This window comes from Salvelinus fontinalis, chromosome 9 (genome assembly GCF_029448725.1).
Source record: "Salvelinus fontinalis isolate EN_2023a chromosome 9, ASM2944872v1, whole genome shotgun sequence".
Taxonomy (NCBI): domain Eukaryota; kingdom Metazoa; phylum Chordata; class Actinopteri; order Salmoniformes; family Salmonidae; genus Salvelinus; species Salvelinus fontinalis.
Window position 1 is genome coordinate 4831688 of NC_074673.1, and position 22520 is coordinate 4854207.

Sequence of the window (22520 nt, forward strand, 5' to 3'; positions counted from 1 at the left end):
TCAGCGACCAGAGGAAGACAGTCACATGATGTTCCTTTGTTTTCTCTTAATAAATCATTTGGAGGTTAGAGGTGTTCCTTTCCCCTGTGTTATTTCACAACGTTAGACAATCCTTCATTTACCTGTGGGTATACCTTTACCTAGGACAAATATTTTCTGTACGTCCTCTCTTCTATACTATAGTAGGTTTACAGTATTATACGCTGGTGTCATTGTCTGTCTTGTCTCCTGCAGGCTACCAGAAGTTTGTGGATCCAGGGATCTCGCCTGAGTTTCAGGCAGCTGCCATACGTTTTGCCTCTACGATGGCTCCCCCTGGTGTCTTCATGAGGTACTGTGGCCTAGCTTCCGGGCCGGGCTGGAGAATAGAATCCACTAGCCTGGTGTAACCAGCCTGACAGCTGCGTTCACCTTTCAGTTTAACTTCAGATATCAGGGAAACAGAAAGGTGAGATCTCAGGTGATCATGCTGGTTACACCAGCCTATAAAACACTTTGGGGCGGCAGGTAGCCTAGTGGTTAGATTGTTGGACTAGTAACTGAAAGGTTGCTCCATCGAATCCCCGAGCTGACAAGGTAAAAATCTGTCTTTCTGCCCCTGAACAAGGCAGTTAACCCCACTGTTCCCCGCTAAGCCGTCATTGTAAATAAGAATTTGTTTCTTAACTGACTTCCCCAGTTAAAATAAAGGTTAAAATAAATAAAAAACTCCAATATTTCTAGCAGAGTTAATATCTCTAGGCTACAACTCTCTCTTGGGTTTGTGGTGTTGTATTTGTTCTAAGACACACGGTCCCCCTTTAATGCTGCGTTTGTGTCAACAGTCATATTTTAACAGCTGCTTGAATGTCATTTGTGTCATCGGGACATTTTCCTACTTCCTTGTCTTGGCTACAGAAACACAACGTGCCACTTTCAGAAGGTTGTCAACATCGATGGGAGCACGTCACCAGCCATGCGAATGTGTAACAGCTTCTGGAACCGTCAGGTAAAACTATAGATCCTAAATATGTAAGAAACACACATCTCTGTCAATTTATTTTTTTATTTTTATTTTTTATTGTAGCCTGGTCCCAGATATGTGTTAGTTGTCTGTCCGACTCATACGGTCATTCTGAATTTGATACACCACTGATCTGGGGACCAGGCGGTATCTACTACCTACTTTATAGGTCGTCTATATGTACCTGTGTTGAGACAGTTGTCTGTTCTAGAACCCCAACGTGAAGTCAGGACAGGATATAGACCGTCTGATTATGGGCATGACCTCACAGATCGCAGAGAGAGAGGACAACATCATCGTGGAAGACTTAAGAGGTTTACCATTACTTTCAGTTTTAAATGGTCTTTTTTTTAATGCCCAGTACACGTGGCTTTACATCGTGGAGAAGAGGAGAGGAAGTTATCTCTATACAGTACGCATGAAGAAGACATGTGAAGTTTCGGTTGTCGTAGCTACAGCTGTTACAGTTGAGTCGAGCAAATCAAATCAAATTGTTATTTGTCACATGCGCCCGAATACAACAGGTGTAGTAGACCTTACAGTGAAATGCTGAATACAACAGGTGTAGGAGACCTTACAGTGAAATGCTTACTTACGAAGCCCCCAACCAACAATGCCGTTTTAAGAAATAAAATACCAAAACAAACAACAACAAAAAAGAAGAAATAAAAGTAACAAATATTGATGTATATTGGTGGGGCCTTCTCCCCACTAGATTACATGTACGGTCCTCTGCGGTTCTCGCGGTCGGACCTGGTGGCTCTGACGGTGCAGAGAGGCCGAGACTTTGGTCTGCCCAGCTACAACCAGGTCAGAGAGGGCCTCGGCCTGGCCCCTGTAGAGAGGTGGGGAGACGTGAACCCTGAGCTCAACACCACCAACCCACAGGTACGTTCAGAACGTATTATGCAATGCTCATGAAGGTTTTCGTGCTTCTACACCTGCCTTGCTTGCTGTTTGGGGTTTTAGGCTGGGTTTCTGTACAGCACTTCGAGATATTAGCTGATGTACGAAGGGCTATATAAAATAAACTTGATTGACTGATTTCTGTATGGGTTATTTAACGTGTTTACGTAAATCCATACAGAATGTGCTGTTGATTAGAAGGAGGTTTTATTTGCCGATGATCGTGGTAGTGTATGTGGTTGGTTAACCTACTCATGACTCAGAGGGGCGCAAACCACTGGTCTGAGATCAGCCAGAGCCACAGGGATCAGCCAGAGCCACAGGGAGGGGATCAAACCACTGGTCTGAGATCAGCCAGAGCCACAGGGAGGGGATTAAACCACTGGTCTGAGATGAGCCAGAGCCACAGGGATCAGCCAGAGCCACAGGGAGGGGATCAAACCACTGGTCTGAGATCAGCCAGAGCCACAGGGAGGGGATTAAACTACTGGTCTGAGATGAGCCAGAGCCACAGGGATCAGCCAGAGCCACAGGGAGGGGATCAAACCACTGGTCTGAGATCAGCCAGAGCCACAGGGAGGGGATCAAACCACTGGTCTGAGATCAGCCAGAGCCACAGGGATCAGCCAGAGCCACAGGGAGGGGATCAAACCACTGGTCTGAGATCAGCCAGAGCCACAGGGATCAGCCAGAGCCACAGGGAGGGGATCAAACCACTGGTCTGAGATCAGCCAGAGCCACAGGGAGGGGATCAAACTAACACATGGACAGAATTAGGATCAAGGGGCAGAGAACAGAGCCAGATGAATAACCTACCCTCTGTATTCTGTCTCTACCTTACTGGATCTATAGCTATTCAGGGACCTTGCAGCCCTGTACCACGGGGACATTTCTAAACTGGAGCTGTTTCCCGGAGGTCTCCTCGAGTCTGTGGACGGTCCTGGTCAGGTCTTCTCCTCTATCATACTGGACCAGTTCACCCGCATCAGGAACGGGGACCGCTTCTGGTTCGAGAACACACAGAACGGGTAGGAAACAACGTCAGATATAAACCTCATACGGTAATCGTATGAAACTGTTAGCGTTAGTTGAAACCTCGATTTCCGTCATTCTCACGTTCGCTCGAAAGCTTGGATGGATACCTGTGAGAACGTAAGCCATACGAATGAAGTAAACGATAGCCTGGGGTGTTGAACTAGACGTTGACCTTAGGAAACACACGACGAATGTCTGTTATGATCAGCTTTTGCGTCACTGTTTTGGGTGACGTCCTCATAACATTTCCAGTCGATCTGACAACTCCTTCTGGTTGTTCCTCAAGTCTGTTCACAGCTGAAGAGATGGAGGCCATTTGGAACACAACCTTTCATGACGTCATTACAGCGGTCACCAGCGCGGAGGCTGGGGACATACAGAGAAGAGTCTTCTTCTGGAAGGATGGTAAAGATCATATCCTCTCTGTATTTATATTATTGCCAATACAAATAAGCAATGTACCATAGTGTTCCCTGTAGCTCCAAAATGTTGACTGTAGTTGCTGCTGGTACAATAACAAATCAACCTGTCTGTCTGTCTGTCTGTCTGTCTGTCTGTCTGTCTGTCTCCGTGTCTGTCTGTCTGTCTGTCTGTCTGTCTGTCTGTCTCCGTGTCTGTCTCCGTGTCTGTCTGTCTGTCTGTCTGTCTGTCTGTCTGCCTGCGTGTCTGCCTGCCTGTCTCTGTCTGTCTGCCTGTCTGTCTGTCTGCCTGCCTGCCTGCCTGTCTTTCTGTCTGTCCCAGGTGACCCTTGTCCCCAGCCCTCTCAGGTCACGACCTCTGAGCTCCACCCCTGCACCAACGTCACCAAGCTCAGCTACTTTGACGCCGGGAGTAAAGCCGGCTTCGGCATCCTAGTCATCTGCCTGTTCCTCTTTCCAGTTGGTCGGTATCCGATGTTAACCAATCAGAATCCACATGCACATTTTACATGAGGTTATTTTGATAGTCTTATCCAGAATGACTTACGATCAGTTCATTTAATTAAAATAGGTAAAACCAACCAAATATCACAATTTTTGACAGGGGAAAACAATAGCAAGTAAAACATTTTAAAATAGCAGATTTTGACACACAATCATTTTGACGACGTTGTTCCCATCCCAGTGAGCCTACTTAGAGAGACATAACATGTAATGAGCCTTATTATAAGTGTTAATGATTCTCTGTTGACGACATTGGCCCCCTCCCAGTGAGCTTCCTCATGGCTCTTGTGGTGGCCTACTTCAGAAAGTCCAAGTTTAAGAAGTTCCAGAAGGCAGGAGCTCACGACACAACAAAGGAACCCGCTGCTGGAATCACAGGTGTGTGCTGCATATCAAGGTGATCACAGGTGATCGTGTTTGTGTGGTACTGTGTGTCAGGTACTGTGTGTCAGGTACTGTGTGTCAGGTACTGTGTGTCAGGTACTGTGTGTCAGGTACTGTGTGTCAGGTACTGTGTGTCAGGTACTGTGTGTCAGGTCAGGTACTGTGTGTCAGGTTAGGTACTGTGTGTCAGGTCAGGTACTGTGTGTCAGGTCAGGTACTGTGTGTCAGGTACTGTGTGTCAGGTACTGTGTGTCAGGTCAGGTACTGTGTGTCAGGTACTGTGTGTCAGGTCAGGTACTGTGTGTCAGGTCAGGTACTGTGTGTCAGGTACAGGTACTGTGTGTCAGGTCAGGTACTGTGTGTCAGGTACAGGTACTGTGTGTCAGGTACTGTGTGTCAGGTCAGGTACTGTGTGTCAGGTACTGTGTGTCAGGTACTGTGTGTCAGGTCAGGTACTGTGTGTCAGGTACTGTGTGTCAGGTCAGGTACTGTGTGTCAGGTCAGGTACTGTGTGTCAGGTACAGGTACTGTGTGTCAGGTCAGGTACTGTGTGTCAGGTCAGGTACTGTGTGTCAGGTACAGGTACTGTGTGTCAGGTCAGGTACTGTGTGTCAGGTACAGGTACTCTCCTCTCTGTCTCTTCTCTCTGTCTCTCCTCTCTGTCTCTCCTCGCCGTCTCTCCTCTCCATCTCTCCTCTCCATCTCTTCTCTCCGTCTCTCCTCTCCATCTCTCCCCTCTCCATCTCTCCTCTCCGTCTCTCCTCTTTGTCTCCCCTCTCCATCTCTCCTCTCCGTCTCCCCTCTCCGTCTTTCCGTCTCTCCATCTCTCTGTTCCGTCTCTCCTCTCATACTCTCCTCTCCATTTCTCCTCTCCTTCTCTCCTGTGGTTCGTCTCTCCTCTCTGTCTCTCCTCTCCGTCTCTCCTCTCTGTCTCTCCTGTGGTTCGTCTCTCCTCTCTGTCTCTCTTCTCTGCCGTTCTCCTCTCCTCTCTCCAGCCTGTGAGTGGCAGGGCCCTAAGAAGCCCCTGCGTCCAGTCAATCTGTTGGTGGATGATAAGAGCAGACTGCAGGTGTTTGACCAGTCTGGACCCGCTCAACGGTCACTCGGCCTTGGTTCCCAGACCCACCTGGACGTCCTGCTGTCCAGTGACTATTACCGAAGGGCTCTGCTGATGAAAGTACCCAAAGAGTATGACCTGGTGAGGGATTAACAGGGGAGGGACAAATAAGAAAGAGCATGGGTTGGGAGAGAGAGAGAGAGAGAGAGAGGGAGAGAGGGAGAGAGAGAGCGAGAGAGAGGGGGAGAGAGAGGGAGAGAGAGAGAGAGGGAGAGAGAGAGAGAGAGAGAGAAGAGAGAGATAGGGAGGGAGGGAGGGAGGGAGGGAGGGAGGGATAGAGTGGGTGGAAAGAGAGAGGGAGAGAGGGAGAGAAAGAGAGAGAGAGAGGGAGAGGGAGGGGGAGAGAGAGAGAGAGAGAGTGTGTGTGGGTGTATGTGCTTCAACTCTGTTGTGGTCTGTCTCCAGGTGCTGTACTTTGAGGACGAGGGCCAGCGTGGAGAGTTTGTCCGGTACCTTCGCTCTGAGGTGACAGTCAGTGGACAGGAGCTGGCGGTGAGGGACATGACAGAGAAGGAGCTACTGAGAGAGGCAGTGACCAGAGATCAGAGGACTCAGATAGTCGAGTCCTTCATCAGGAGTGCCTTTGCCAAGGTACTGTAATATAGTGATTTATGAGACGCTTTTATCCAATGCCACGTACAGAACTGTCAACAACCCTGGTGCGCAGTACGGACACATACCTTCTGAACCCATAACATTGTTAACGCCATTCTCTAACCCACTGAGCCATTCAATGTGACCACCATTAACAATCCCAATGACACCACGCTAAACATACGTATTGGCTCAACGGGTCAACCCGACCTCCTCTCCCCACCCTATAGGTCCTGGAGATAGAGAAGGCCGGTGTCAGAGACCTGAGTGGTGCTTCCTGTAGGAAGACCCGGGAAGCCCTGCAGACTGAGCTGACAGGAACTGAGTTTGCCGACGCTCTGGGACTCAAACCGGACTCGCTCTTCGTCGACTCCATGTTCACGCTGGCCGACAAGGACGGAAACGGATACCTCTCCTTCCAGGAGTTCCTCGATGTCATCGTCATTTTCATGAAAGGTATAGGATGTGCACACAGCATTTGAATATGTATTAATACATGAATGCATGAATATGTTAATACATGAACACATTAATTTGTGAATACATGAATATGTGACTACACGAGTACGTGAATATGTGGCCACATGAATATGTGAATATGTGACTACATGAATACGCTAATACATGAATACATGAATACGCGAATATGTGAATACATGAATATGTGAATACATTAATGCGCGAATGCGCGAGTTTTGTGACTACATGAATACATGAATAGGTGAATACATTAATACAGTAATATGTGAATACATGAATATGTGACTACATGAATATGTGAATACATGAATATGTGACTACATGAATACGTGAATACATGAATATGTGAATACATGAATATATGCATATGTGACTACACGAATACATGAATATGTTAATACATGAATATGTGAATACATGAATGCGTGAATATGCAACTACATGAATACGCCAATACATGAATATATGAATACATGAATACGTGAATACATGAATACGTGAATACATTAATACATGCATATGTGACTACACGAATACATGAATATGTTAATACATGAATACATGAATACGTGAATACGTATTTGAATTTGTATTTGTCGTAGGTTCACCAGAGGAAAAATCCAAGCTGATGTTCTCAATGCACGACGTTGACGGAGACGGTTTCTTATCAAAAGAGGATTATTCCAGACTACTTCGGTAAGCACTGTGCTCGTTTCGTCATCATTTCAGCCTATTGGATCATCCTAAAAAAAAGTCCTTGTCTGTCCTTGTCTCAGCACTTACCCATAATCCTCTGTCCTTGTCTCAGCACTTACCCATACTCCCCTGTCCTTGTCTCAGCACTTACCCATAATCCTCTGTTCTTGTCTCAGCATTTACCCATACTCTTCTGTCCCTGTCTCAGCACTTACCCATAATCCACTCAGCAGTGGTCCTCTGTAGATGTACAGGATGTGTCCACATCCCAGGCCGTTTTGTAGATCCAGCTGTACACACAATCCAGAGTGAAAAGATAAGCGGCGTTACAATGGGTTCCTAACTCTGGCCCGTACTTGTGCTCTGTTCTGCAGGTCCTTCATTGAGATCTCCAGCAGCCTTCTGTCTAAGGGCCAGGCTGAGGAGGCTATCCAAGCCATGCTACAGGCCGCGGGCTTCAACGACAAGGAACAGATCACCTGGGAGGACTTCCACTTCTTGCTTCGGGACCACGAGAAGGAGCTGAAATTTGCCCAGCTCAACATTAAAGGTGACTATACAATAATTTAGTATATGCCACTTAGCAGAGGCTTTAATCCAGAGAGTTTTAGAGGACAGAGGGGGCATCCATGCATCTATACGCGTGATTCTTGTGGGAATTGAACCCACAATCTTGGCATTGCTAGATCCACTCTTACCAACTGAGCAGAACAGGACCAAAGACCTCCCATAATCCTCTGTCCTTGTCTCAGCACTTACCCATAATCCTCTGTCCTTGTCTCAGCACTTACCCATAATCCTCTGTCCTTGTCTCAGCACTTTCCCATACTCCCCTGTCCTTGTCTCAGCACTTACCCATAATCCTCTGTCCTTGTCTCAGCACTTACCCATAATCCTCTGTCCTTGTCTCAGCACTTACTCATACTCCTCTGTCCTTGTCTCAGCACTTACCCATAATCCTCTGTCCTTGTCTCAGCACTTACCCATACTCCTCTGTTCTTGTCTCAGCACTTACCCATACTCCTCTGTTCTTGTCTCAGCACTTACCCATAATCTTCTGTCCTTGTCTCAGCACTTACCCATACTCCTCTGTTCTTGTCTCAGCACTTACCCATAATCCTCTGTCCTTGTCTCAGCACTTACCCATACTCCTCTGTTCTTGTCTCAGCACTTACCCATAATCCTTTGTTTATCTAGGGATGGAAAAGGAGGGAGGAAACAGACTGAGTCGGAACCAACGTGTATCTTTCATCACCCCAGAGAGGAACAGGTAGATAATAACACCAGGGAGATATTACCCCCAGAGAGGAACAGGTAGATAATAACACCAGGGAGATATTACCCCCAGAGAGGAACAGGTAGATAATAACACCAGGGAGATATTACCCCAGAGACGAACAGGTAGATAATAACACCAGGGAGATATTACCCCAGAGAGGAACAGGTTGATAATAACACCAGGGAGATATTACCCCAGAGAGGAACAGGTTGATAATAACACCAGGGAGATATTACCCCAGAGAGGAACAGGTAGATAACACCAGGGAGATATTACCCCAGAGAGGAACAGGTAGATAATAACACCAGGGAGATATTACCCCCAGAGAGGAACAGGTAGATAATAACACCAGGGAGATATTACCCCCAGAGAGGAACAGGTAAAATAATAACACCAGGGAGATATTACCCCAGAGAGGAACAGGTAAAATAATAACACCAGGGAGATATTACCCCAGAGAGGAACAGGTAGATAATAACACCAGGGAGATATTACCCCAGAGAGGAACAGGTAGATAATAACACCAGGGAGATATTACCCCAGAGAGGAACAGGTAGATAATAACACCAGGGAGATATTACCCCAGAGAGGAACAGGTAGATAATAACACCAGGGAGATATTACCCCAGAGAGGAACAGGTAAGATAATAACACCAGGGAGATATTACCCCAGGGAGGAACAGGTAAGATAATAACACCAGGGAGATATTACAGGTAAGATACCGTTTGACCAACATGTTGATTGTCAGGCTCTTATCAGGGTCGTGGACACGCTAATGATTTTTTGATGATAGGATGATTGCTTTTTCCAAGTAACCTGTTATTATATTTTGTGACTGAATTACTCCACTCCTTGTCTGCAGGTATGATGACCGTCAGTTCATAAATACTGGGCTGGTAGTCTAGTGGTCGTTGTTTAAAATGGTCATGTCCTCTCATCCTTAGCTCGCCCTTAGAAGGGGACACACAGGTCTCCAGCAGCTTGGGGAAAGACGGACAAGAGCTTCGTAGACGACAAGGGAAAAGGTAACTTAGAGGACAGAGGGGGCATCCGTTCATCTCTGTGTTTGTGATTCTTGTGTGGAATTGTGGGACATAAGAGCATTGTGTTGAACACCGTGCGATGTTTAAAAATGAGAACCACAGAATGGTGAACTTACTAAATGACTAGAGTTGACTGCGTGATATTAGGTTGCTTTTTTGTGTAAATATTTTACTCCTGGATTTGAATGATTTTGTATTTTTAGCGGCTTTGAGGTTAAAATGTACGATTTTCAAAAACCTATTTTGTGAAGATGACCTGGCAAGAGTTCATTACAGGAACAATGTAACATGTACATATACAATACAACAGCAAACACAAGGACAACACTTCTACCCTCTCGACGCCGTCCTCTGACATCCTCATGGTCGGGTAACAGACAAGAGTTCATTTCACTAGTCTGACAACATGCTATAGTGTCCGTGCCGTTAGTGGTCGTGGTGTACCATAACGTCTCTGTTCTGTGGTGCAGAAGGTGTGACATCACGTCCAACCTCAGTGGGTCAAAGCTGGGTTTTAAATGACATCATAGTGATGTCAGACTTCTTGGTACATGTGTTTCAAGGTGAAGATTTCCTCACGACTTCTTATGTCTGAATAATAAAGTCATCGCTGGTCAACACCAATAGTGGTGATTGATATGTGCTAAATGACACCCTATTCTCTAAATAGTAATTGATTATTTATTTATTTATTATTTTTTATTTAACCTTTATTTAACTAGGAAAGTCATTATGGCGATATCATCTATTATGTATGCCCCCCCCCATGGCGTGATTACTTATGCTAATTCTGTATGCTAATTACGTATGCTGATTACGTCTGCTGGACACTGTGTGTCATGGTGCGCTGAGGTTTGTTACAAACTCGTACCCTCTTTATGAGAGTGGGCTGGCCTTCCTTAGCTCTTCTGTCCTTCCTTATCTCTTCTGTGCTTCCTTAGTCCTTCTGTCCTTCATTAGCTCTTCTGTCCTTCATTAGCTCTTCTGTCTTTCATTAGCTCTTCTGTCCTTCCTTAGCTCTTCTGTCCTTCATTAGCGCTTCTGTCCTTCCTTATCTATTCTGTGCTTCCTTGGCTCTTCTGTCCTTCCTTAGCTCTTCTGTGCTTCCTTAGCTCTTCTGTCCTTCCTTATCTATTCTGTGCTTCCTTAGCTCTTCTGTCCTTCCTTAGCTCTCCTGTCCGTCCTTATCTCTTCTAACCTTCCTTAGCTCTTCTGTCCTTCCTTATCTCTTCTGTCCTTCCTTAGTCCTTCTGTCCTTCCTTATCTCTTCTAACCTTCCTTAGCTCTTCTGTGCTTCCTTAGCTCTTCTGTCCTTCCTTATCTATTCTGTTCTTCCTTAGTTCTTCTGTCCTTCCTTAGCTCTTCTGTCCTTCCTTAGTCCTTCTGTCCTTCCTTATCTCTTCTAACCTTCCTTAGCTCTTCTGTCCTTCCTTATCTCTTCTGTCCTTCCTTAGTCCTTCTGTCCTTCCTTAGCTCTTCTGTCCTTCCTTAGCTCTTCTGTCCTTCCTTAGCTCTTCGGAGATTAAAGCAATGTTTTTTTACTGTAGTACCTACATTTTCAGTTGACATAATGACAATTATCTCCTTCACTCACGTGACTGTATCTTCTTGATGGTGCCTAAGGACCGTACAGAGCTGGGTAAAAAATAAATAAAAATGCATTCCAGGACTCTGCCCCCACTACTTGGAACATGAAACTACAGGAGCTCATCTCCTTCAATGATTTTAAAGCTACGGTTAAAAACTATGGTGGAAAATGATTCAGCGGGGGGGGCGTCAGTGTTTATAGACCCCTAGTTGAAACACTACTCCCAAAACCAATGTGCCTGTTCAATTTGTAAACCGGTGCTTTAAACTGTAGTGCTTTGTCTGCTGCTGTTTTGTCCAGGTATTTTCTTATAAAAGATATTAAGATTAACAATGAGGCTAAAACTGGTCAAATAAAGGTTAAAAGAAGAGTTATACTCCAGGGAAGTGTGAGAGATAGCAGTAATTTGGGGGTTTACCATGGTTACCTCAGGTTGTGTAAGAGACTTTGGTTGCTTTTGTGGATGACCGTATGTCTGGTATCTAGAGTTGTCCACCCAGTGATGCAACCTGCCTCTACTTACCTCCGTTAACGGATAACACACCACTTGAGTTTTGACCTCTTCAAATATAGGGATTATGATGGTTTTACCATGTAGTAGAGTACTTAGTATTTACTGTGTGGGGGAATATTCTCTCTATTTGGAGAGGAAAAAAAATAAGCAAGCATTGTAGATTCTGTTCTTCCTTAGTCCTTCTGTCCTTCCTTAGTCCTTCTGTCCTTCCTTAGCTCTTCTGTCCTTCCTTAGCTCTTCTGTCCTTCCTTAGCTCTTCTGTCCTTCCTTAGCTCTTCTGTCCTTCCTTAGCCCTTCTGTCCTTCCTTAGCTCTTCTGTCCTTCCTTAGTCCTTCTATCCTTCCTTAGTCCTTCTGTCCTTCCTTAGCTCTTCTGTCCTTCCTTTGTCCTCCTGTCCTTCCTTAGCTCTTCTGTACTTCCTTGGCTCTTCTGTCCTTCCTTAGCTCTTCTGTCCTTCCTTAGCTCTTCTGGCCTTCCTTAGCTCTTCTGGCCTTCCTTACCTCTTCTGTTCTTCCTTAGTTCTTCTGTCCTTCCTTAGCTCTTCTGTCCTTCCTTAGCTCTTCTGTTCTTCCTTAGCTCTTCTGTCCTTCCTTAGCTCTTCTGTTCTTCCTTAGCTCTTCTGTCATTCCTTAGTCCTTCTGTCCTTCCTTAGCTCTTCTGGTCTTCCTTCCTCAGTTGATCTACAAACACAAACTATACAATTAGGCCGCTACACATTAACTCAGATTAACTCAGATTAACTCACATGAGTCACAACTATAAATGGAACATGTACAGAGGGATCTGTTAGAGGAAAAAGTATTTTATTAACAAAAGGTCAACAAATACATTTTATTTACAAAACTTATTTTGTTGTTGTTTTTGCAGTTTTACAGCTAATGTCTTGCAATTCTACACATTTTGCAATTTTATGACTTATGCCATGTTCATATAATATCTGAGTGAGAGGGACTAACAAAATCACACACCATATCTCAGACAGCACTGGGACGATTTTGACGATACTTGGGTGAATGACGCGTCTTGCCATAAAGATCCGTCATTTTTACAAAATGACACTGATTGGCAGAAAGGCGGGAGCTACGGTAATGAATCGGGCCTCCAGAGTCCTAAGGTCTACGTATTAATCCCAGTCTAACTACCTCTATCCTCCTCCACAGATCGGGCCTCCAGAGTCCTAAGGTCTACGTATTAATCCCAGTCTAACTACCCCTATCCTCCTCCACAGATCGGGCCTCCAGAGTCCTAAGGTCTACGTGAAGCCTAAGAAGGATCGCTCCAACAGGAACGCCGTCCAGCAGAAGATCCAGCACTTCAAACGTTTCATAGAGAACTACCGTCGCCACATCGTCTGTTTCATCGTCGTCTACGGCATCACAGCCGGAGTGGCTCTGGAGAGATGCTACTGTGAGTTGTGTTGTGATGTGTTCTTGTCTTCTCTTCTCTTGTTCTCTCTCTCTGTTCTCCTGTTTTTCGGTAGTCAGCTGGTACGTCGTGAACAATTTGCTGGTGTAAAAAGGGCTTTATAAAATACATTTGATTGATTGAATTTGACATAGCCTGGCTGGTCAAATAAAAAAAAAAAACGAGAAATGTTAGTGTTGTTTGTCCTTTTTGAGCCACTGTAGCAACAACATAGCCAGAAACACTTCCTCAAAATAGTCTGTACACAAAATAGTCTGTATAAATAAAGATAACATACATTTTGATGTTTTCTTTTAGCCGAGGAGGTCTTAGTCGCGCAATTTTACATCTAACTAAGATGTTTTGGCGAAGTATTTCTCAAGTGAAGAAATATGCATGAAAAATATAATTATCTCGTTGCTTGACAACAAACACTTCATTTTCCCTACTCTTATTAGGAGTGGTACTGTTTACCAATCACCGGCTAAGGGGTGTAAGGCTACCGAACTTCGACTTGCCAACCAAAAATACATTTGCGTGAGCGAACACCAAAGCGGACATAAACGTCACATAATGTGGTCATAATAAACAGTATGTGTGAAATGTTTCACCTGGGAAGCGTATGTAATGGATGTGAAATGGCTAGCTAATTAGCGGGTACGCGCTACTAGCGTTTCAATCAGTTACGTCACTTGTGGAGCGATGGGTAACGACGCTTCGTGGGTGTCAGTTGTTGTTGTGTGCAGAGGGTCCCTGGTTCGCGCCCGTGTCGGGGCGAGGGGACGGTTTGAAGTTATACTGTTACACGTACTGTAAGCTGACGACGGTCACAAGTGACTGTGTTGTTGACACAACTGATTATCTTAAAGCTATACGTTTTTTTTGCTGGGGCGACCTGACTAAAATTCACATAGAAATGTGAGTTATAGAGCTGTCATTCTCACATAAAGCAAGTCTAAGAAGGTATATCTGTTCCATGAGCTCTATTTCTATGCTTCCTGTTCATAAATTTCGTTTTTTTGTATCTTTTAATTTCGGTTTTGTACAACAGCTTCAAACAGCTGAAAATACAAAATGGTACAATGATTCTCTACACTGGCTTATTTTGTCATATAAACTGAAATGAGGTAAACTATTTTACTTTTAGCAACCAGGAAATGGAGGAGTTTTTTTTTAGCATAGTGCACCTTTAATTGGATATTCATAATGTAATTGAATACTCATGCAATGCAGACTCCATTGCCCTACAAAGGCATCTGAAAACAAAGGGTGTGCTTGAACCTGTCTGCCTGCGTGTCTGGGGCTAGTTTCCCAGGCACAGATTAAACCTAGTCCTGGACTAAAAAACATACACAATGGACAATCTCTTTTTGAAAGTGCTTTTTAATTAAGGACAGGGCATAATCTGCATCTGGGAAACCAGCCCATAGAAAAAAGGCACTGGATTAACAGGAAACCCAAACCTCTTGCCGTGTTTTTAGTCTATGGTTTGCAGGCAGACTCTTCGGGCGTGCCGGAGACGTCGGCGGTGGGTATAGTGGTGTCGCGTGGTTCGGCGGCGGCCATCTCCTTCCTGTACCCCTACATGTTGCTGACGGTGTGCCGTAACCTCATCACCCTGGGACGAGAGACCTTCCTCAACCGATACATCCCTTTCGACGCCGCTATAGACTTCCATCGCTTCATGGCCATGTCCGCCATCTTACTCACAGGTCAGAGGTCACAGGTCAGACTGACCTTAAACCCTAACTCCTTCCTCACGGGTCAAAAGAAGTGCACTATGCCATTTCAGATGCAACTTCACTCTTCTCAGAGTATGATAACACTCCATACTGGTACTCACTGTAACAGAGAGTTCACACTACATACTGGTACTCACTGTAACAGAGATTTCATACTATATACTGGTACTCACTGTAACAGAGAGTTCACACTACATACTGGTACTCACTGTAACAGAGAGTTCACACTACATACTGGTACTCACTGTAACAGAGAGTTCACACTACATACTGGTACTCACTGTAACAGAGATTTCATACTATATACTGGTACTCACTGTAACAGAGAGTTCATACTACATACTGGTACTCACTGTAACAGAGAGTTCATACTATATACTGGTACTCACTGTAACAGAGATTTCATACTATATACTGGTACTCACTGTAACAGAGAGTTCATACTACATACTGGTACTCACTGTAACAGAGAGTTCACACTACATACTGGTACTCACTGTAACAGAGATTTCATACTATATACTGGTACTCACTGTAACAGAGAGTTCACACTACATACTGGTACTCACTGTAACAGAGAGTTCACACTACATACTGGTACTCACTGTAACAGAGAGTTCACACTACATACTGGTACTCACTGTAACAGAGATTTCATACTATATACTGGTACTCACTGTAACAGAGAGTTCATACTACATACTGGTACTCACTGTAACAGAGAGTTCATACTATATACTGGTACTCACTGTAACAGAGATTTCATACTATATACTGGTACTCACTGTAACAGAGAGTTCATACTACATACTGGTACTCACTGTAACAGAGAGTTCATACTATATACTGGTACTCACTGTAAAAGAGAGTTCATACTATATACTGGTACTCACTGTAACAGAGAGTTCCTACTATATACTGGTACTCACTGTAACAGAGATTTCCTACTACATACTGGTACTCACTGTAACAGAGATTTCCTACTATATACTGGTACTCACTGTAACAGAGAGTTCACACTACATACTGGTACTCACTGTAACAGAGATTTCACACTACATACTGGTACTCACTGTAACAGAGATTTCCTACTATATACTGGTACTCACTGTAACAGAGATTTCCTACTATATACTGGTACTCACTGTAACAGAGAGTTCACACTACATACTGGTACTCACTGTAACAGAGAGTTCAAACTACATACTGGTACTCACTGTAACAGAGATTTCATACTATATACTGGTACTCACTGTAACAGAGAGTTCACACTACATACTGGTACTCACTGTAACAGAGAGTTCACACTACATACTGGTACTCACTGTAACAGAGAGTTCACACTACATACTGGTACTCACTGTAACAGAGATTTCATACTATATACTGGTACTCACTGTAACAGAGAGTTCATACTACATACTGGTACTCACTGTAACAGAGAGTTCATACTATATACTGGTACTCACTGTAACAGAGATTTCATACTATATACTGGTACTCACTGTAACAGAGAGTTCATACTACATACTGGTACTCACTGTAACAGAGAGTTCGTACTATATACTGGTACTCACTGTAACAGAGAGTTCATACTATATACTGGTACTCACTGTAACAGAGAGTTCCTACTATATACTGGTACTCACTGTAACAGAGATTTCATACTATATACTGGTACTCACTGTAACAGAGATTTCCTACTATATACTGGTACTCACTGTAACAGAGATTTCATACTATATACTGGTACTCACTGTAACAGAGAGTTCACACTACATACTGGTACTCACTGTAACAGAGAGTTCACACTACATACTGGTACTCACTGTAACAGAGAGTTCACACTACATACTGGTACTCACTGTAACAGAGAGTTCACACTACATACTGGTACTCACTGTAACAGAGAGTTCACACTACATACTGGTACTCACTGTAACAGAGATGTCATACTATATACTGGTACTCACTGTAACAGAGAGTTCATACTACATACTGGTACTCACTGTAACAGAGAGTTCATACTATATACTGGTACTCACTGTAACAGAGAGTTCATACTACATACTGGTACTCACTGTAACAGAGAGTTCATACTATATACTGGTACTCACTGTAACAGAGAGTTCATACTATATACTGGTACTCACTGTAACAGAGAGTTCCTACTATATACTGGTACTCACTGTAACAGAGATTTCCTACTACATACTGGTACTCACTGTAACAGAGATTTCCTACTATATACTGGTACTCACTGTAACAGAGAGTTCACACTACATACTGGTACTCACTGTAACAGAGATTTCACACTACATACTGGTACTCACTGTAACAGAGATTTCCTACTATATACTGGTACTCACTGTAACAGAGATTTCCTACTATATACTGGTACTCACTGTAACAGAGAGTTCACACTACATACTGGTACTCACTGTAACAGAGAGTTCACACTACATACTGGTACTCACTGTAACAGAGATTTCATACTATATACTGGTACTCACTGTAACAGAGAGTTCACACTACATACTGGTACTCACTGTAACAGAGAGTTCACACTACATACTGGTACTCACTGTAACAGAGAGTTCACACTACATACTGGTACTCACTGTAACAGAGATTTCATACTATATACTGGTACTCACTGTAACAGAGAGTTCATACTACATACTGGTACTCACTGTAACAGAGAGTTCATACTATATACTGGTACTCACTGTAACAGAGATTTCATACTATATACTGGTACTCACTGTAACAGAGAGTTCATACTACATACTGGTACTCACTGTAACAGAGAGTTCATACTATATACTGGTACTCACTGTAACAGAGAGTTCATACTATATACTGGTACTCACTGTAACAGAGAGTTCCTACTATATACTGGTACTCACTGTAACAGAGATTTCCTACTACATACTGGTACTCACTGTAACAGAGATTTCCTACTATATACTGGTACTCACTGTAACAGAGAGTTCACACTACATACTGGTACTCACTGTAACAGAGATTTCACACTACATACTGGTACTCACTGTAACAGAGATTTCCTACTATATACTGGTACTCACTGTAACAGAGATTTCCTACTATATACTGGTACTCACTGTAACAGAGAGTTCACACTACATACTGGTACTCACTGTAACAGAGATTTCACACTACATACTGGTACTCACTGTAACAGAGAGTTCATACTATATACTGGTACTCACTGTAACAGAGAGTTCATACTATATACTGGTACTCACTGTAACAGAGAGTTCACACTACATACTGGTACTCAATGTAACAGAGATTTCACACTACATGCTGGTACTCACTGTAACAGAGATTTCATACTATATACTGGTACTCACTGTAACAGAGAGTTCATACTATATACTGGTACTCACTGTAACAGAGAGTTCCTACTATATACTGGTACTCACTGTAACAGAGAGTTCACACTACATACTGGTACTCACTGTAACAGAGATTTCATACTATATACTGGTACTCACTGTAACAGAGATTTCATACTATATACTGGTACTCACTGTAACAGAGATTTCACACTACATACTGGTACTCACTGTAACAGAGAGTTCACACTATACACTGGTACTCACTGTAACAGAGATTTCACACTACATACTGGTACTCACTGTAACAGAGAGTTCATACTATATACTGGTACTCACTGTAACAGAGAGTTCATACTATATACTGGTACTCACTGTAACAGAGATTTCATACTACATACTGGTACTCACTGTAACAGAGATTTCCTACTATATACTGGTACTCACTGTAACAGAGAGTTCATACTATATACTGGTACTCACTGTAACAGAGAGTTCACACTACATACTGGTACTCAATGTAACAGAGATTTCACACTACATGCTGGTACTCACTGTAACAGAGATTTCATACTATATACTGGTACTCACTGTAACAGAGAGTTCATACTATATACTGGTACTCACTGTAACAGAGAGTTCCTACTATATACTGGTACTCACTGTAACAGAGAGTTCACACTACATACTGGTACTCACTGTAACAGAGATTTCATACTATATACTGGTACTCACTGTAACAGAGATTTCATACTATATACTGGTACTCACTGTAACAGAGATTTCACACTACATACTGGTACTCACTGTAACAGAGAGTTCACACTATACACTGGTACTCACTGTAACAGAGATTTCACACTACATACTGGTACTCACTGTAACAGAGAGTTCATACTATATACTGGTACTCACTGTAACAGAGAGTTCATACTATATACTGGTACTCACTGTAACAGAGATTTCATACTACATACTGGTACTCACTGTAACAGAGATTTCCTACTATATACTGGTACTCACTGTAACAGAGAGTTCACACTACATACTGGTATTCACTGTAACAGAGATTTCACACTACATACTGGTACTCACTGTAACAGAGATTTCCTACTATATACTGGTACTCACTGTAACAGAGATTTCATACTACATATTGGTACTCACTGTAACAGAGATTTCATACTATATACTGGTACTCACTGTAACAGAGAGTTCATACTATATACTGGTACTCACTGTAACAGAGATGTCATACTATATACTGGTACTCACTGTAACAGAGATTTCATACTACATACTGGTACTCACTGTAACAGAGAGTTCATACTATATACTGGTACTCACTGTAACAGAGATTTCATACTACATACTGGTACTCACTGTAACAGAGATGTCATACTATATACTGGTACTCACTGTAACAGAGATTTCATACTACATATTGGTACTCACTGTAACAGAGATTTCTTACTATATACTGGTACTCACTGTAACAGAGATTTCACACTATATACTGGTACTCACTGTAACAGAGATTTCATACTATATACTGGTACTCACTGTAACAGAGATTTCATACTACATACTGGTACTCACTGTAACAGAGATTTCATACTATATACTGGTACTCACTGTAACAGAGATTTCATACTATATACTGGTACTCATTGTAACAGAGATTTCATACTATATACTGGTACTCACTGTAACAGAGATTTCATACTATATACTGGTACTCACTGTAACAGAGAGTTCATACTATATACTGGTACTCACTGTAACAGAGATGTCATACTATATACTGGTACTCACTGTAACAGAGAGTTCATACTATATACTGGTACTCACTGTAACAGAGATGTCATACTATATACTGGTACTCACTGTAACAGAGAGTTCATACTATATACTGGTACTCACTGTAACAGAGATTTCATACTACATACTGGTACTCACTGTAACAGAGAGTTCATACTATATACTGGTACTACATTTATCAATACTAGTTCTACAGATCACTGTGTGGTACTGTAACACAAGCACACATCGTGTTTACAGGTCACGTTGCGTTGTGTGTTCCTGCTAACCCCTTTTCCTCCCTTCTTCCTCCCCCCTTACAGTCACCCACTGTCTGGGTCACGTGGTCAACATCTACGTGTTCTCGGTCAGTGACCTCAGCATCCTGGCCTGTCTGTTCCCCAGGGTCCTAGCCAACAACGGGTAATGACATCAACATTATTTCACCATACAATACTCCTGGTAGCTGTCTATGTTCATCTAGAGATATATCACCTTTTTAAAGGTCTTCTCTTGTATCTGTTTACTATGTGTTGACTGTTTACTATGTGTTGACTGTTGACTGTTTACTATGTGTTGACTGTTGACTGTTTACTATGTGTTGACTGTTTACTGTGTGTTGACTGTTTACTATGTGTTGACCGTTGACTATTTATTATGTGTTGACCGTTTACTGTGTGTTGACTGTTTCCTATGTGTTGACCGTTGTCTGTTTACTATGTGTTGATTGTTTACTATGTGTTGATTGTTTACTATGTGTTGACTGTTTACTATGTGTTGACTGTTTACTGTGTTGACTGTTGACTGTTTATTATGTGTTGACTATTGATTGTTTATTATGTGTTGACTGTTTACTATGTGTTGACCGTTTGCAGGTCTGAGATGCCGTTGAGATGGTCGTGGTGGTTCTTTCAGACAGTTCCAGGTAGGACAGAATACAAACCATTCTCGACGGTCAAGACTGTATGATATCAGTAATTATGTCATTTCAACCCTGTTTTACCCACTGGGTGACTGAAAGAGAAGATCTCTGAAGATCCCGGTAGCTCAGTAATTCCACATTGTCTCTCTCTCTAGATCCCGGTAGCTCAGTAATTCCACATTGTCTCTCTCTCTAGATCCCGGTAGCTCAGTAATTCCACATTGTCTCTCTCTCTAGATCCCGGTAGCTCAGTAATTCCACATTGTCTCTCTCTCTAGATCCCGGTAGCTCAGTAATTCCACATTGTCTCTCTCTCTAGATCCCGGTAGCTCAGTAATTCCACATTGTCTCTCTCTCTAGATCCCGGTAGCTCAGTAATTCCACATTGTCTCTCTCTCTAGATCCCGGTAGCTCATTAATTCCACATTGTCTCTCTCTCTAGATCCCGGTAGCTCAGTAATTCCACATTGTCTCTCTCTCTAGATCCCGGTAGCTCAGTAATTCCACATTGTCTCTCTCTCTAGATCCCGGTAGCTCAGTAATTCCACATTGTCTCTCTCTCTAGATCCCGGTAGCTCAGTAATTCCACATTGTCTCTCTCTCTAGATCCCGGTAGCCCAGTAATTCCACATTGTCTCTCTCTCTAGATCCCGGTAGCTCAGTAATTCCACATTGTCTCTCTCTCTAGATCCCGGTAGCTCACTAATTCCACATTGTCTCTCTCTCTCTCTCTGACGTTACTCCAGGAATGACGGGTATCCTGCTTCTGTTCACCTTTGCGTTTATGTACGTCTTCGCATCACACTACTTCCGACGAATCAGCTTCCAGGGATTCTGGCTCACACACTACCTCTATGTGCTTATCTACATCCTGGTGAGCACACTACCTCACTGCCGAAGTAAAATATAAACGCAACATGTAAAGTGTTGGTCCCACGTTTCATGAGCTCAAATAAAAAAAGATCCCAGAAATGTTTCCTACACACAGAAAAAAATCGTATTTCTCTAAAATGTTGTGCACAAATTTGTTGACATCCTTGTTAGTGAGCATTTCTCGTTTGCCAAGATAATCCATCCACCTGACAGGTGTGGCATGTTGAACAATGTGAACATATAACTATTAGATAAAAACATTTAAAAACCTTCCTGAGCAACACACTCTTACCATACCGAGCCACACAGGACTAGTCTCACCAAGACACACTAGGATGGACTCTAGTCTGTTCATTCATTGATTTCCTCTCGGTCGTCTCCTCTCCATGTCAGACAGTGGTCCACGGTAGCTACGCTCTCCTTCAACAGCCGAGTTTCTACATCTACCTGATCCCCCCGGCTCTGCTCTTCCTCCTGGACAAACTCATCAGCCTCAACAGGAAGAAGGTGGAGATCCCTGTGGTCAATGCTACGTTGCTCCCCTCAGGTACTATATTGTACACTGTACCTCTCTTCTCTGGTTATGTCCTGGTGCTACTGTAGCCTTTATGACATGGCCCCGGGCGTGTTAGCTCTGGTTATGTCCTGGTGCTACTGTAGCCTTTATGACATGGCCCCGGCGTGTTAGCTCTGGTTATGTCCTGGTGCTACTGTAGCCTTTATGACATGGCCCCGGCGTGTTAGCTCTGGTTATGTCCTAGTGCTACTGTAGCCTTTATGACATGGCCCCGGCGTGTTAGCTCTGGTTATGTCCTAGTGCTACTGTAGCCCTTTATGACATGGCCCCGGCGTGT

General features: G+C 43.3%; 1 protein-coding gene across 1 annotated transcript in view; it reads left to right on the forward strand.

Moving 5' to 3' along the window:
- Positions 1-22520, forward strand: part of LOC129862937 (dual oxidase 2-like) — a 38044-nt gene that overhangs the window by 7945 nt on the left and 7579 nt on the right. The window contains exons 8-28 of the mRNA XM_055935041.1: positions 235-331; positions 898-988; positions 1215-1317; positions 1719-1891; positions 2762-2937; positions 3231-3349; positions 3686-3826; positions 4135-4245; positions 5247-5449; positions 5774-5959; positions 6193-6418; positions 7045-7138; positions 7513-7688; positions 8336-8408; positions 9363-9443; positions 12792-12970; positions 14449-14679; positions 20195-20294; positions 20747-20796; positions 21540-21667; positions 22060-22213. Coding sequence (XP_055791016.1) covers positions 235-331; positions 898-988; positions 1215-1317; positions 1719-1891; positions 2762-2937; positions 3231-3349; positions 3686-3826; positions 4135-4245; positions 5247-5449; positions 5774-5959; positions 6193-6418; positions 7045-7138; positions 7513-7688; positions 8336-8408; positions 9363-9443; positions 12792-12970; positions 14449-14679; positions 20195-20294; positions 20747-20796; positions 21540-21667; positions 22060-22213 — 2892 coding nt within the window. The remainder of the gene's footprint in view (positions 1-234; positions 332-897; positions 989-1214; positions 1318-1718; positions 1892-2761; positions 2938-3230; positions 3350-3685; positions 3827-4134; positions 4246-5246; positions 5450-5773; positions 5960-6192; positions 6419-7044; positions 7139-7512; positions 7689-8335; positions 8409-9362; positions 9444-12791; positions 12971-14448; positions 14680-20194; positions 20295-20746; positions 20797-21539; positions 21668-22059; positions 22214-22520) is intronic.